The sequence below is a fragment of the Falco cherrug genome, chromosome 12 (assembly GCF_023634085.1).
Source record: "Falco cherrug isolate bFalChe1 chromosome 12, bFalChe1.pri, whole genome shotgun sequence".
NCBI classification, from domain to species: Eukaryota; Metazoa; Chordata; class Aves; order Falconiformes; family Falconidae; genus Falco; species Falco cherrug.
In genome coordinates, this window is record NC_073708.1 from 3,564,481 (window position 1) to 3,581,493 (window position 17,013).

Below are 17,013 nucleotides of genomic sequence, written 5' to 3' on the forward strand. Positions count from 1 at the left end.
AAACCATGATTCAATTGCATCCATTAAGTCAACACATTTTTTGCTAAGTGCATCTTACAACATCACAGGCAATTATAAAAAGACATTTCAATTAACTCGAATTTTTCAATCTGACATTTATTAAATTACACAACGTAGCAAAAAGGTTGGCTTTCATCACACTGTAGAACATAAATGTTGAAATTTTACGTTGGAGAGAAATGTTAAAACTTGATCAAAGCGAACTGTTTAGAAGTGGTGCAGCTACAGGACTCTGACTGCTCATTTCGATTTGAAAGGAAACCAGATTTAAAACAGCAAATTCCTTTCGGGTCTATATGCCAGGGTCAAGTTACCAACCTTTCCGTGCATAGCTCTCTGTGCAGGTTTTTCCAGCTTAGCCGCCACGATACATGTCTGCAAGAAGTGCTGTGGCCTCACCCCCTCTGCCCGCCCCACACCCCCCGCCCCCGGAAGGAGCCACAGGGTTTACATCTGGCCGTTTTTTGCATTCCCTCCTTCCTGTTAACTTCTGTTTGAGAAATAAGACAATGTCTGGAGAATGTTGTTTAGATGACACATGTGTTCCTTGACCAGATTACAGTGGCTGGCCAACGAAGGGAACCCACCACCTGTGGCTGAAGCTCCCGGCAGCCTTCACGTACCCCATCCACACGTCACAATTCCGGCTGCAGCACGAAGCACCGTGCTCCTGGGCTTATTTTATTTCCATCAGCTCCACCAACATTAGCTGACCTGTTTTCTCCTCTGTAATCAGCCATGACATTAGTCCAGTCTAAATCTCTCCTGGTAAATCCTTTTAAATCACTGCACCAAAACGTGCTTTAAAAACAAAGCATTAAATAAAAGGAGAAAAAAGAAAAAAACCCACCGTTGATTAAAGACCCCTTGCTGCCCAGGCTATGCCGTGTCAGGGAGGGGTCAGAACTGCCTTGGTTTGGCAGGAGGGGAACTCACGGCAGAAGAAAGAATGGCTGGGTTTGGTGTACAACAGAACTGTAGACCGAAGTCTGTGCCTTTGAAATTTCATTGATTAAAATTTGGCTGATGTCGTGGGCAGCTAGTTATCATTGCTCATAAGAACATCTATGTTAGTGTGTGCTGTGTGGAACACAGGAGGCTGCAGCCCTGAAGACAGAGAGCAGCTGTCTACCAGTGTTGGCCTGTAAAGTACGTACCAGCCAGACCAGTGTCCCTCCTATGTTCAGTAAATATATTTTTTATAGTTATATAAAAATATATAAAAATATATTATAAATGCTATAGTAAACACTATACCAGTGCTTACCTATTTTTCATGTCTCCCAGTTTTTAGCCATTTTATTAAACCTAGATGGTCCCTTTCATCACATTTCACTGCGTGCGCAGCTCACCCTTCTCACTACTGGTACCAAATCACTTACCAGCAAAAAGACAAACCCCGACCCTGGCACTCTGCTGCCTTTACTGACACACAAACTAAACATCAGGGCAATAACCCTTTTTACTCCTAATGTTTCCTCTAGCTGGAAATGTACACTGGCCTACAGGGATGAGAAGAAAAGTAGGTTTGGTTTTCTCCTGAGCAATGGCAGTTCATAGGTTGAACACAAATTCTAGATATATGTATATAACTGCATAAATATCTGTGTTCTTCACCTAGAAGACTGAATTCCCTGTATTTCAAGCAGTTGGTGGAGAACTTTTAAAACGGCTTCAAGCACCTGAACAACTTCTTGCTTCATGGCAGCTGGATGTAAGGGGAAGATTTCTGTCTTTGTGAAGCAGCTTGAAAGTCAGAAGTGGGTGGAGAAGAGGCAGGATTTGCAAAAAAGACAATTATCTCATACTTCCACTTGGCGAATACAAAATCTAAAGTGAATGATTTATTACAGTCTCCTATGTTTTTGTGGAGTATGAGTGCGAAGAAATCATCTGAAGCACCCTGCAAATGGCAGCTTTTACCTACGATGGGTAAGAGAAGGAGTGGAGCCTTTTCATGCCCAGCCCTGCCTCCAGCTCCTTGCACCCTGGAGACGTTGGGGACACAGCTATTTACACGTATTCCACTGAAACACCTTGGGTTTGATGATCTGGTGCAGAGAAGGACCAGAGAAGTGCCACATTCGAGCCCTGGCTGGGCCAGGGCTGCGGTGTGAGAGCAGCATCCGAAGGGGATGGATGAGGGCAGGGGATGCCATGGCTCCAGCAGCTCCTCAGGGGAGCTGGAAACAGCAACAAAACTCCTGGGTATGGCTGCTCCCAGGGTGACCACAGGGCCAGCGTGCTGGCCAGACGCTTCGCTTCTTTGGTGTTTTCCATACTGAAAGCAAGTTGCAAAACATAAACATTTCCAGTGAACCAGAAACCTTTTTTTTGTTGGTTGTTGGAGGTTTTTTTGCTATGGCCACATCCAGAGCTGCTTAGCTACCATGTAGCTGCCCGATGCTCCATCACCCCACCCCATCCCCCGCCGCTGGGTCTTCTGGCTAGCCCAGCTCACAGCTGAATTTTAAGCCGTTCCCCTGTGGAATAAAGAAAAATAGCTCTGACCTTTTGCTATCGCTATTAATCGTATTTGATAATGTGACCCACGTTTTGCACAAACTCCTCTACTGCCGGATACAACTATTACCCATTTGTGACTTAATGAAGCCTACTAATTATAGGCACTTTGATAACCTAGTTGTTTGTATCTTGTCTCAGAAGCGCCACAGAAGAATGATAAGGAAAATAGAGCAAAGACATTCCTCTTGGGGAACTAAGAACATACAACAGCGGTGAGCAGGTTCTGCCCGCAGAGGCACAGTCTTCCCACGAAGACACGACACGTGTGCCACCATTGCACCTGGCGTCACTGCCTGCTTGCCGGCAAACGGCACGTCCCTGGCATAGCGTGTCAGACTGAGGAAGGAACGGTCCAGGCCCAAAAAGAAAATAAAAATAAAGGAAGAAAAGGAAGCAACTGGTAAAGACAGTGAGGATTTCCGATGCCAAATGATTATATCTCACTTACCAAAATGGCAGGCTGGCAAGCCCTTGTCCACGGCCTGAAGAAAGAGAAAGACCCACAGGCATGGGCTAACAGTAGATAAGGTCTACGGTCTGGTGGGTTATTGAAACCTGCTCTAAACTGACTTGAAACAGATTTGTCTACCTAAAAATGGAGGGGGAAATGTGGCTTTAAACAAGACATTAAAAGAGACTTGAAGCTGAGGGAGGAATGGCAAATGGGAGTTAATCAGCACTGCTGAATGTTGGACCTCTGCAAGGTCAAACAAGCACCAGTTCAAAACAAGGAGAGGTTACGGGAGGCAAAACTACTTAATTGGTGTTTTTCAACAGCTATATTAGGCAAAGGGGAAAATTCTAAACATGGTGCAGGCTGCCGGCCTGCTGCTCCTCCCAGCCTTCGTCAGCTGCAACAGTTCAGCAAAACCAACCCCCAAGTCCGCCCATGGCACACAGCCCGGCCCGCAGCCCAGCACGCAGCCCACGGCACACAGCCCATGGCACGCAGCCCATGGCACGCAGCCCAGCCCGCAGCCCACGGCACACAGCCCACGGCACACAGCCCACGGCACACAGCCCAGCCCACGGCACACAGCCTGCGGCACCGGTGGGATTTCTGCCCACTGCTCCAGGTCTGCCTCGCTTCAGCCTTTGCTCCCATCGGCTCAACCTGCGCCGCGATCCGTGGGCAAACACGGTCACAGCTCCTCCACAGCCATCACCCGCGGCGTCCCAGATGAAAGCGGGAGCCCTGGGGCTGCAGGTAAACAGACAGACTTTCACACCCGCAGCTGCCAGCGCGCAGATCCCATCGGCTGTTCAGGCCGTGTCTATTTCTGTTGACAGCTAGCACGGATTAGTTAGTGTCATAAACAATGTTCAACCATAACACAAAAATGTCCTGTAGCAAATCCCCAGGGTTTAGCAAAATGGGACCAGAAGGAAGGATTTGTAAAATCCACAGCTGCAAATTATCAGTGTTTCTACCTCCCCAAAACGCTGACAAAATACTTGCCTCAATGTCTTTTAATGTCATCACGTTAATTCCATTTCATATTTTCCAGAACACACCCTAAACAACATGTTGGCAACAAAATGTCTATAACTTGTTTAGCCCAAGCTGGATGTGGAACGTGCCTCCTACATTAACCTCCTCATCTTAAGCACTTGACCTGCCTTACAGAAGATGTGAGTTTCCACGTCCCACGCAGAGCAAGTGCTGGCCCCATCCATCCATCCCGGTGACACTGTCCAGAAAATTGGGCAATGAGCATATATGAAGCTAAATTAGAAAATGGTTACCAAAAAAACGTGTAACGTTTTACCTATGTAGCTTGTTCTGCAGTGGCAGAAGTTACGGTTTCACACTGGAGTAAAAACAGAGCTACTTATTTTTCCCTGCTCCTTTTTGACTTGCCTAAAAAAATTTACCTGGCTGAGAATTAGAGGGAAACACAAAGGCCAGAACCATCCCAAAGCACTCAGGTTTCTACTTCTAGCTCGGCCATGGGCTTCAAGGAGGAGGCACTGGAACAGCATCGTTCTGAATAAAGGCAAAGTATTTTTTAAGTATAAAGTTGGGTCAACGTTAAATTCCCTGAGGTTTTTTGGACACGTCTCGGAAAGACCTCACAAACGGGACTGATGACTCCAGGCGCTGATGGAGCTGTGGGGAAGCCCAAAGCGCCAGCAGCATGTTTCCCCTCTGCAGACATCAGACATCCAACATCCCTCCCACCCAGCCCTTGCACCAGCGCCCGGTGGCCCCGTTGCAGCTGGGCTTTCCCTTTCAGCACCCCGTTTCCCCCCGCCTATTTCCCAGACCCAGCTGTATTTGTGCCACACTGGGGGTTCAGGTGTCTCCTTCCATGCTGGGGTCCCCCCTAGCTCATGGCTGCCTGCTTTGGGACTTCTATTCCCACACATGTCCTGGCAAAACCTCACCAGACCAGAAGCCCTTTGGCTCGCCCTTTGGTCCCTGATTTCTGCTGGAGCCAAGTTTGCACGGCTTGGCTCCCAAGGGCTCCATGGCCACACCAGGAATTCCTGTTCCTGTTGGAACAAATACTGCATCAAGTCGCTATGTCAACTCGGTTACCACACTGCCCCGGTTCTTCGTTCTTCACATGCAAAGCAGTGTCATGTTTTTGTTGTCATGGGGAATTCCTTGCCCGTGAACTATGAGAGTCTTCACTTTTCACCTAGCGTGAGAAGGGCCAGTGTATATAACTCAACTGGATGAGTCACATCGGTACACAAACCCAGCCCATACGTGAAGCGCAAAAGCAGTAAGAGTGATGGGTGAAGTTACAGCTTCAGGGAGACGTCTACATGCTCTTGCTCGGAGTGAGCACCAGAGCATGTGTTATGTAAATGCACGCGGCTGCGCAACTCACTCCCCTGCCTCCCGTTTCTGTGTGCAGCGGATGAACAGCTCTCCTCCAAAAGCAGCTTGGAAGTGCTCTAAAAGCAGAGATCCGTGGGTGATCCAGGCTGTGTTACAGAGAATGCCACGGCCCGTTTGCAGCGACTTCTCAAGTTCCATCCCACAGACAAAACACGCTGGCTCAAACCAGAAAGTGCGTTCATTGCAGCCCTGTTTCCCTGCCAAATTTTCTTCTTCCTGATGCAAACATTCTGGAGGTCACCGCTCTTACGCTCTCATGCTTCCCAGGTCAATCGGATTTTATTCTGAGTGTTCGCTTCCACTGCTGATGAGAAAAGGCAAGCAGAGACCTCAGGTGCCGGTCCCAGCAGCTGGGGACGCTGGCAGGTCCTGCAGACCAGAGCCCCAGGACCAGCTTTGGGGCCAGGTGTCCCTGGTGCAGGATGGGGGACAATCCGGTCTGCTTCCTGGGGGCTGCGCTCACCTGCAAGGCTGAGCTTCTTGCAGTCACTCCGGGTTAGCACGATGGCACTTCCATACCCTGCAGGCATCACTGAAAGTAATTCCTGACATCTGAAATAACTCATCCCTTAAACCCACCTTTTACTGCCTCCTAGGTATAACGCATTTGGTTGGAAAAAAAATATTGCAGGCATAAATTAGATGAGCCAGGGGTTGAAGGAAGGGAAAATGAGTAACAGAAGACGTATTTTTTATGCTAAGGAAAAAATGTGTATGTTTGGTTTCACATCAGAAGTGAAAGGGGTTTTTTCCTGCACTGTTATTCTCCTTTGATGCAATTTTTAACATAATGTGTGATAAGACTGTAAGTCCAAGTATTCTGCTCTGCTGCTGAACTGAAATAAGGTTTCAATTTCTAAGTTCCTAATCATAACTAAGATGGATTTTTTTCCATTTGAAGTTTATGGACACAGAATTAAAAGTGGCTTTTTTTCAAGGCTGTAGTGAAATCACAGTTATGAAATTACCAATGAACTTCTGGAGAGCCCAAGACACTTCAAATGATTGAACAAGTTAGAGCTAGGGGGGCTTCTTTACGACAAATTTGATTTCAGCAGAGGAAGAGCGACTCCAGCCCTGGCCAACAGACACTCTGCTCCAAAATGAGAAAACCTGCACCTGGACCTGCAGCACCGCACGGTCCCAGCAGCGTCGGCTCAATTTTGGTGCACGTCCACTTGTTGCTCCCGCCACAGATGTTTCAGACCACAAGCCTTTGGTGACTCCAGCATTTTCCTCTTAGATCTACTGGTCATAGCTGACTCTTAGTCTTACTCACCATACAGTAGTGGGAGAAAAATATTCGCACATTTTCTCTCAGAATGATGCCCTTGCATTCCGAATTCCCTGCACATGACAGACCGCTCCTGGTTTTCAGCAAGCAGCAGGAAGAGGCCAGCAGCTACTTGATCTGGACAGGTGTGGACGAACTTCCCTCCTTCACCTGCTTTTTAAGAAATACGAGATGAAAGGCAGCAAAGACCCACCACCACCCCCCCCGTACTGTAGTTAGCCGTGGTGGCTCTTAATGGGACAGCACAAAAAATCTGGCAAAAAGCCCAGAGCAAAATGTATCAGCAGGAATAAAAATGGATTGATGTGCCGGCCCCACGCACTGAGCTGCCCAAAAATGTTGTAGCTTTGACATCCAAACCAAAAAGAGTAACAAGCAAAACCGTGACTTTCCTGCTTGAGAGCTGTCCCACCACGTTCCACATACCATCGAGCTGTTCCACCATCTCTTCACAACAGAAGTGAAAATACCATGTAAATGATCAAAATAAACTGTCTGAAAACAGTAGGTGCCAAATATAGTTCTATTTTTTATTGTCTGATAATACTGTGATAATATAAACTGTATAAAGCATGATAAAACACTTCCATAAAACAGAGTAAGTACATATTATAAAATAAAATTTAAAAATATTATGTTAACAGAAGGAAAAATAAACATTAAAAGAAAATATTACAATAAAATAATGGTACCAGTTTGCTGCTGTATTCCAAAATTTATTGAAAATTATTAAATTATACAGCACTAAGAGAACTTAATTTCTCTCGATTTTAAACATGCACTAACTCAAACAGAAATAAAATCTGTGGATCAATACAGAAAATGGTACTAATCACATAACTTTGCATGTAGATTTAAGGAGGGATGAATTAATGGCTGTTAAAAGAAATGCATTATAATTACTTCCCTTTGCACGGGCTTACAGATTTTAGCAATTAAAATAGCTCAGTAACGCACAATAAAAGGAATAGCCACTGAATTAGCAATAAACTCTGGTAAATGAGCAGTTATTGTAAAAATTGTCAGAAAACTATCAAACAAAAGATGAACTACACTTCAGCCTCTGCGCAAAGTGATGGCATTCATTGCGACCATGGTCTTTGGGCTTGCTAGGGTCCTGGCAGCCCAACCAGAAACAGGGGGTGACATCTGAACCCTATTAATGGCAACAGAAACCTTGAGACTGACATTCCACTTACAGACCTTGAAGAGAAACACACGTACCTTCCGACCACGACACTGCAAATGAGCCTCCTTAAAACATGCTGCGCTTTCACCACGATGATAATCTCAGTGCAAGGAGCACTTTTCTTCTCCACCTGCTGTGGAGCGTTGGACAAGGGACCTGTAGGGCAGCTGGGGATGTGTTTTTCCCCTCTCACCTCAGCAAACACCTCCATCTGCTCTTTTGCATTAACTCCCAGAGGCAGCAATCTCACCTTGAACTAAACTATTTGGCCCCCACTATCTTCTTCAAACTCAGAGCAAGCTGCTAAAGGAACAACTGCCAGGACTGCTAGATGTGTTCACTAAGGGTTAATCCCACAAACTTTACAAAAATGAAACAAGCCAGCCAAGTGCCCCAACAATGCGTGGCTCCTGACTCCTGCACACTTACCAACTACATCATTTCAAAGGAGGCTGGAAGTTTTCGGAGGCACGACTGCATTTTTCAATGCATTTACAGAGTTATCTCAATCCTTGTTGAGATGGTACTAAAATAATCTATGTCTGTGCACGGTCTTTAATTATTCAATGTACTAAAAATACATTTATTTAAAAATAGCCCTGAAGACATGAACTACTTCACATTCTTACCTAGGAACATTTTATCTATCCCCAGTAAACATTGCCACTGTCCCTTTGCAGAAATGTGATGCTTTTAATCATGATCAAATGCAAAATCACTTTTAATTTCTCTATAAACATTCTGGTCAGAAACACATGAATTAACTATAATTTAACACATGGGTGATACTAGCTCAGGAATTCAAGCAATGTAATTTTGTGGAATAAATGTGGAAAATATAAGAGGTTGGACTGTTTGCTGAGTGGATACACAGTTCTTAAATAGTAGTAGAAAAAGTGGAGTTCAGCTTCTGTGAAAATATTTGAGATCAAAAGATTCAAGAGCAGATTCTTTTAGCATCAGCCACAAAAGCTCTACTAGCATTAATAACCAGCTGAGGATCCTACTTGTAATATCAAAGATGTATAAACCACATTTTTTTGATCCCTGTTTGGTAACAAAGTTTGGGTGGTTTTTTTAAAGAGACACCACTCAGGCAAGAGAAGTTAAATTAGAAACACAGCTTGATGATGGAGCTCTGGTAAGGCCAACATAGCCAATGGTTACTAACGAGCAAAACCTCTTCCAGTATTGTAAAATCAACCTTAAGAGAGCTAGTAAGCAGCCAAGCAGCTAATATACCAGGGAGCTCCTGTTCCCTAGCAGTAGTTAGCAATTATTGACTTCAAACCAAAGTCAGAGGAAATCTCATTGATAGAAAGTAGAGTATCATACACCTGGACCAAGCCCAGGTATACCTATTGTCTCTATTACTACAGTTTTTTCTATTGTGTTTCTAATTCCATCTTAAGTTTCAAGATATGCCCAGTATACATCAATTACAAATCAGACAATTGCCCCACTATGAGAAACCAGTGTATAAAATTTTGTAAAAAAAACCCAAACACTGAACCCAATGACCATAGACTAAACCCACTAATTCCATAGTTTTTAAAATAAGGATATCAGCATACTGAAATGTTTTCAGTGTTTTTAGTTTAAAAAAAACAAAACCAAACAAGTACAAAATTATATTGAAACTTAAAAATTCACAAGAAAATGGTTTTGGGAGTTTTGCACAGCCCTGATCGGGAGCAGTGATGCTCTGATAATGTCTTTTGCTTCCAGTTATAAAGACAGAACCAGTTTCTTGAAGGAGTGGGACCTAGGACACATCCTCTACGTATGGTTGTTGTTAAGATTGTTCTTGTTAAAGAATCTCCTTGCTTCAACACTGCTAAGAGACACGGAGCAGCGAGATGGATTCTCTTTCCTGTATTCGATGCTTTCCATCATAGCTTGCTTGATCACCTGGAAAACAGTGAACAACGTGTCATTCAGGGAAATAATTAACATCTTAATGATTTATTAACAGAAAAGAGCCCTTTAGATATGAACTACTGTTGCTCATACTTTTAGCACTGCTCCATCACTGAACAATGGGATTGCTGAGTATTATTATGAATACTACTTCTTGATTGTACAAACCACTGATTTAAATGTAGTTAATAAAGATATGATGGGATACCACTAACGTCAAAGAAGTCACACATGAATATACACCATTTAAACCAAATCCTAAAGAAATTCTGAATGGTAAACCAACACTGAGAAAATCCATACTTAAAGGATATAGGAAATAATTACTATCTTGAGAAAGGTTAAATGTCCACTTTTGGCTCCCTTGTCCTGAAGTAACAAGATTTCTTTACTATGCTGAGAAAAAAAAAAAAATCACTTCTTTATCTGGGATGATCATTTACACTTGTGAACATGACAAGTCGCTCTATGGATGCTGGGATCATGGTGTCGTGTTACAGCTAGTACCAGTTGAAAATAACCATTACCGAGTTAGTTGATAAAGAAATTTCCAGAGATCTTTACAGAAAATTGCCAAGTTGTTTTTTGGTTTTTTTTCCAGTTAGAAAATCATCATGCATAAAGAACTGAGTATACAATCCTGAACATAATGTCTCCATCCCACACAGTCACCTTTGCTCAGCTACCCTGCAGGGCTTTTGATGGTAAAAGCAGCAAAACCAAACAGAGACCAAATTAGAAAAGAATATGTATTGGAATGGATCCTAACAAGCACAGGCTCACACATTATGAAAAGCACACATGCTACGCTATAATAGTTCCTCTGTTTGGAAGGTGGTGACATTATTACATCAAGCTTAGACCCAGAAATACCATTTAGACTTTTTTTTTTTTTTTTTTTTTTTTAATCTCCACCAGAAAGCACCTCTGGCCTTTTCAGCAGCATATTTGCTTAGTGGTTTATTATTGACAGAGGATCACATACGGCAATACTCCCTACAACACTGGTGTTTCAGTACTTCAGAAACAGAGGTCAAGTGAAAAGACTAAATTCTCTTCACCTAATTCTTTGTGTGTCACCCAATTCTCTTCAGGTAACTCCAGCCACCGTATTACCTACAGCGACTGGATCCCCCACTCCTTCCCAGGCTGGAAGGATGCAAGTTGACCATGGCACAGTTTGTGCATGCTGCTTCTACTCAAGCTCATGAAGAACCTACCTGGGGTATACTCACTCCAGCCCTCATTAAAATAAAGCAGATTTCTTCCACTGGCTATAATGGGTTTTGATCCGGCCTCAACTTTGAGAATAGCAAGGGGCACAGCTAAGCGCGGGAGGTACTCTGTATGTCATAATCATCAGGCAAACACTGAAGTAACCCCCTGTACCTTCTGTATGGCACGTTTAGGGCCTTGCTCTTATCTTACTTATCTTACTCACATCACCTACCTTCCCTTAACAACCTAGACCTTTCAAGCCCCTTCCACACTGGCATACATACATCTATGTTATTGAGGGTGTTGAACTCCATTAGATCATGAAGCCTCTTGAAAGCCTCGTTGGGATACTGGAAGTTGAAGGTAGAGAATGGTGTATTTGGATCATCAAAGATGTCAAAGTCTGCAAAATCCTTCTCTTCCTGTGTTTCTCTTGGAATGCCTGCATACAGATCAATACAAAACCACAATCTAAATGTTAGGTCTGAGGACTTGCTGTCTTATTTTTTAATGGCTCTTTCGAAATCCCCAAACGCTACTGACAGACTTCAGTTATTTCAGAGCTAAAACATTTCAAGTATATAATCACCATGCCATTATAAAGCTTCAAAGGAAGAGCTAGATTTAGCATCAGAAACTCTGCGCTGACCTGGAGCTTTGTACTTCCGGAAGTTGATGTTGGCCAAAACAAAATGGATTATCGTTGGACAGTCCTTCTCCGAAGAGGTATCCTTTGGTTTGAAAACATAGCACTCCTTCATGCCCTCTCGATCAAATACATTTGGGTCTATTTTGGGGAAAGGCAGCTTGTTCATTTTGGCCCATTTTTCCGCAAGCAAAATTTCCTGAAAAGATAACCAAGACTCAGGTGCATATAAGCATTCACTGCAACGTGAGGTTTTATCGTGGAGACACATCACACGCGCTACTAGAAGCGGTTTTAATAACTCGTGCTTCTTTACAGCAGAAGGACTGATCAAGTCAGTCTTTGCATAGATGAACCAGTACGGCAAACTGAGCACCTAATTCAGCCTGCCCAATCTTCCCCATCTGCGCTGATTCACAGGAAGGAAAGAGCTGGCCTGTCACATAAATCTTTGGGTGAATTTACAGAGCCAACAGCCAGAAAAAAACCCATCCTTACTTTTACTTGCAAACTGAGTATCAGTGCTATGGAGACCAATGAGAGTTAATAAACACCAATCCACGTGTTGTTATGTTCAGTCACATCACAGACAGAACAACATTTGAAAGCATGCTAAGGGAAGAAGTAAATCTGGAAAATAGGCTTTTTTTCCTCGTGACAACTCAGTAAACAAAATAATTTGTAAATAATGACTCAAAAGCATGTAATAAGGGCGTGTGAGAGGGAGGAGAGGGAAGGTCAACATCTTTAATCTTGGTTTTGAATGAAATAGGACCCTTCTTTGGGCAACTGTTTTGGATACGCAAGAGATTAAAAGATCGTGGGTGTAAAATGATGAAACAAGAGTCATTGACTTCAGCTGGCTGATTTTCCTATGTATTGGAGTAATAAAAGTATATTAGAGTGCTACCATAGCTACAGGCCAAGTCTTGAACTGGCAATTACTCTTTGTAACGCAAGCAGAACCAATGGGATTGCACAGCCAGTAAACAAAACTGGTTTCTGTCCTTTAGGCCATTAGCATACAGCCTCTGCTTGTGGACTATACTTGCGTATTAGCTGGAGCTATGCCACTCCTTTTACTATACACATATTTGTGCCTCGGAAATAATGAACCAGTCCCTTCAACGCTGGCTTCATGAAAACCTAAGGCATCATTTAATTTTCCCACCATTTTTTCTTGCATAAAAGGATTTTGCCTTTTTTAAATTACAGTTTACAGAAAAACCTTTGGGATACCACTTGACTTCCAGTCAGTCCCTCCATGTTACGGTATGGTCCCCAAAAATAACACAGGTAATTGCAGCTGACGGAGACAGAAAGCTCAATGCATAGGCTAAGAGCAACAGAGCTGACTATACACTGCCTTTTGCACAGACTCACGTGCAGAGCCTTAATGAAGGGAGGAAAAAGATGTTTCAGAGGTGATGGTAATACTGTGTCAGTGAATTTAGCTGATGGGGAAAATAGTCATGACAAAAAAAGAGACAAATTCTTAAACAAATAGAAAATTAAAGGAAGAAACAGATGGTGGGATTCAGTCAATTAAGGAAAAATGAAAGATCTCAGCACTAGTAAGTCTTCTCAGTGCTCTGTTCTTCCAAGTAGTCCCCGAGAGACCCAGAGATTACAGAAGTTACTCCTTTTTATTCTCCTGAATCTTGTACTTGTTCTTCTTTGCATTTGACAACACTGATCTAGAGTTCATTTTGCTACTGCTGTCATTTTCTAACATTGTTTGGAGGTTTTGTCCCTTGATAGCAAGAAGAAGAAAAAAAATAGTCTTGTTTGTTCTAATTACAATCTGTCTGTAAAGCATGCCAGTTGTTTCTCAAACAGGCATGTTTTCTTGGTTTCCTTAATAATTATTTTTGAAAGTCCACTTGGGTTTCAGATAAATATTGCCTCCTTTTTTTGACAACCTCACAATAGTTTCCTAAGTGCTGCTGCTTCTGCATCAGCTACCAACGTGATCCAACCTTAACCCTTCCTGCTGGAGCTGTCTGGATACAGGGCTGGCCCAGGCTGTACTGACTGACAGCTGTGCTTTCCACGCCTGTACAGAAAACAGCCACGTCATTTAATCTGTATTTTTCTGCTGTTGCTTTGTTCTGGCCTGAATGGATTTAGGAATCCTACTTACACCAGTTCTGGGATTATCATAGTGAGATGTAAATGAACAGTTAGCCCCATTTCCAAAATGTTACATATTTAACAATACCACCGTGACTGAGACACACTTCTGCAAGATGATGACAGAAAACCATACATGCACATCACAGCATCACAGAGGAGAACAGCTGTACAGACCTAGAGCACTAGCACAATGGTAAAATTACTTACTTAATTGTTTAATACTGACATAAAATAAAACTCTGCAATTAAGCATGAAGGCAAGACTTCCATAAAAACAAAAAAGCTACTACTTCAAACCAATTGTATTAGCCTCCTTTGTGTCAGTGGTCTCATGTGAGTCATGTAAACAGGAACTGAGGCAGAACGTAATATTCCTCCTTGACGTGGAAACAAATTGCTCCAATGCTGTTACTACAATAGCACTAAGGCCTTCTGGAACCATGAAATGTGCAACCAAACCGGCTGGAAGAATAAAACTGAGACAGCTTATATTTATGAACACAAAGAATGGAATGGCCTGTCTTACTTACTTTGAAAGGAGGACTGGAATCACTTGGCCTTGCTGAAAAATCAAAAGAGATGATGAGATCAACACCTCTTTGAGGTCTTAAGATAAGTGGGTATGGCAGGTTAAATGTAAGCCCACTGTCCACTATATGAATCTTTTTGCTCTTCACATCTAGTGGCTCATATATCCTCTCAAACTCATCAGGATCTGCGCAGAACAAACGAAAACAAAACAAAACAGGAACACAGGAGTTAAGAACTGAAGTTTTGATGGGCTTTCCAGTGTTTCCCCAAGTACTGAAGATTCCACAGAATTTAAAATGTACAGTATCCCAGCTAAACATACCACGAACTCATGTGTAACCTTAACACTCAACAGCAGCAAAATGAGATGAAAAAACCAGAGCTGGAAGGGACCTCAGTGAAGTCACAGGTCAAGTAGACAAACGTCCTGTCCCCAGGCAGAAGCTGAGGTGGCTCGAGGCAAAACTGAAGGGGTCAAATGCCCAGGTTTGACCCTAGCCTTCCCACCCTTACCCATCATCCCAAACAACCCATACATAAAGGAAAGCGTTTATGGGATGTTAAGGAGACAGATTCCTACAACCCATGCCCAAACCTCTTCCCCAGGTTCCTTCCCAGCTCCTCTTCCCCAAATAACTGAAATTTGCCTAAAAATCCTTAACATGGCTCTGCTCTTGTGTGACGCTTGTCTGTGTCTGCTTCTGTCCAGTAAAATTAGGACTTTCAAGTCCTTTTTTCAGCCTACGCCAAACCTCATGACATCATACTCACTACTAGGCTAGGAACAAAAATAAACTAACTCATATCTGTATCTGAAATTTAAGCACTGGGCAGAATTACATGGAAGTGCCTTACCACTATTACTGTCATGGTATAGTATAAAATAGTCTATCTCTAACGCCCAAACGGAGGGCTGAAGAAGATGTTGTTTCCCCTTTAACCCAAATACTCCCTGGGTGCAGCTCAGGAAAAAACAAGCAATTTTTCCTAAGTGTCTTTGCACTTACCCAAGTCTCTGGGTGCTGCTAAATGATCCCTGAAGTACTTAAAACTTTCCTCGTGACAGTAATTTCTTGCTTTAAATCTTAAAAATATTTCCAGTGCATGTTTTTGCCTTTTAACTAAAAACTAATGCTCATATCTGTAGAGGGCAGTGTAATCTAAGGAATGCTGGATAGAATGATATAATTATTTCTTGTATAATTAAACTTTCTAGCACCTACTTATTGGCAATGGAAGAAATCTGAAAAAGATATTTTAACGTGAAGTAAACCCATCAAAAATAATTCAAACTCTAGTACCTATCATTCCAGGATCCATGAGAAAAATACACTGTTATGAGCAGCAAAAAGATTCTCAGAGCTCATATTTTGACCTTTTATTTTTTGTTATTACTTGAGGGCACTTTGATAAGAAATGAGGCACCAGTTTCCTAATATTTGCTTTGATTTCTAAGGGAGAAAACATTTTCAAATCATTGCCTGTTGCTAAAGGGCTAAGTGTGTTTACAGACCTATCTTAGAACCAGATATAATTCATAACCATGGATTAGCATAAATCAATGAAAACATGTCTATCAAATTAATCATTTTAAAAACACTGGTAAAAAACTGCACTTACTACAGATCCTTTTAGCACAAGTAGACCAGTTTTGTTTTCCTCCCCTTTTTTAATGTCAACATTTCAAATATAATTTAACCCATGTTCTCAATAGGATTTCTAAAAATAGCAGAAACATTTCTGTTTAAGTTTTGTATTATCTTATTTTACAAAATTTGAATTTTAAAGTCAACAGTGATCCTTTAAACAACAGTACCACCTCTCATAATGTTTGTGATAGGAAGTTTGTGTATGCAGTAGCATACCTATGACAAAGGCATCGAAGAACAAGACAGTTCCTATTGCTTACAGCCTTCATGACTCTATAATCAAATTTATCATAATAATCGTATGATACTTGAAATGACAAAATATCATAATGCCATCAATAAATATATAATGACCACACAGATTGTTTTTATTAGTTGTGGTTCTTCTGTAATTACAGAAAAAACTGCAAGTTGAATTTCTCCTTTTTATTATAATTCCTCTTAGATGTACATTTCTAATCTTTGAACTGAGAAGAAAAGTCCCAAAATGCAACTTGTGTCCATGTTACAGGGTCAGAATCCAAAAGCAATGAAGACAATCTGGTTATTTTCATGACGTGACCTTAGAGGCAGACTGAGCGTGTGAGCCGAGTTGATGCACACAGGGTCTGGAGCCAGGGCCAGAGGCAGCACACGGCACTGGGCGAGACAAGGAGAGCAGGCAGGACCGACTGCCACTCAGGACCTGCAGGTGAGCCTGCCATTGCTCCTGGGAGAGATGTAACGTACAGTAAGTATCCCTGACGGTAAAAGAAGTGCCACCTGCTCTATAACCTGTGTGGTGTTATGCTGAAGGGCTGGAAAAGAAAGTTTAGGGATTTTTGTACTTTACAACACATGAATCCAGGAGAATCATTCCATATACTCTAGCAGCCCTGCTAAGTCAGTCCATTGTTATTCATCAAACGGTATGAAGACTGGATGAAGTATTTATCCTCTGAGAGCCTGGGACATGAATTTTCAGTCCGTGCAGACTGCTTTTATGAAAGATGCATCTGTATTACGAGAAGTCCATCAAACAGCAAACTGGGA

The 17,013-nt window shown here is 42.5% G+C and overlaps 1 protein-coding gene across 2 annotated transcripts in view; it reads right to left on the reverse strand.

The window, feature by feature from the left end:
* Positions 1-7,196: 7,196 nt before the first annotated feature.
* The window catches only part of PLA2G4A (phospholipase A2 group IVA), an 86,039-nt gene continuing 76,222 nt past the window's right edge, over positions 7,197-17,013 (reverse strand). For both annotated transcript variants that reach the window (XM_055724565.1, XM_027811242.2), the window contains 4 exons: positions 14,332-14,516; positions 11,669-11,864; positions 11,304-11,461; positions 7,197-9,792 (listed from right to left, as the gene is read on the reverse strand). In XM_055724565.1, coding sequence (XP_055580540.1) covers positions 9,661-9,792; positions 11,304-11,461; positions 11,669-11,864; positions 14,332-14,516 — 671 coding nt within the window. In that variant the 3' untranslated portion in view covers positions 7,197-9,660. The remainder of the gene's footprint in view (positions 9,793-11,303; positions 11,462-11,668; positions 11,865-14,331; positions 14,517-17,013) is intronic.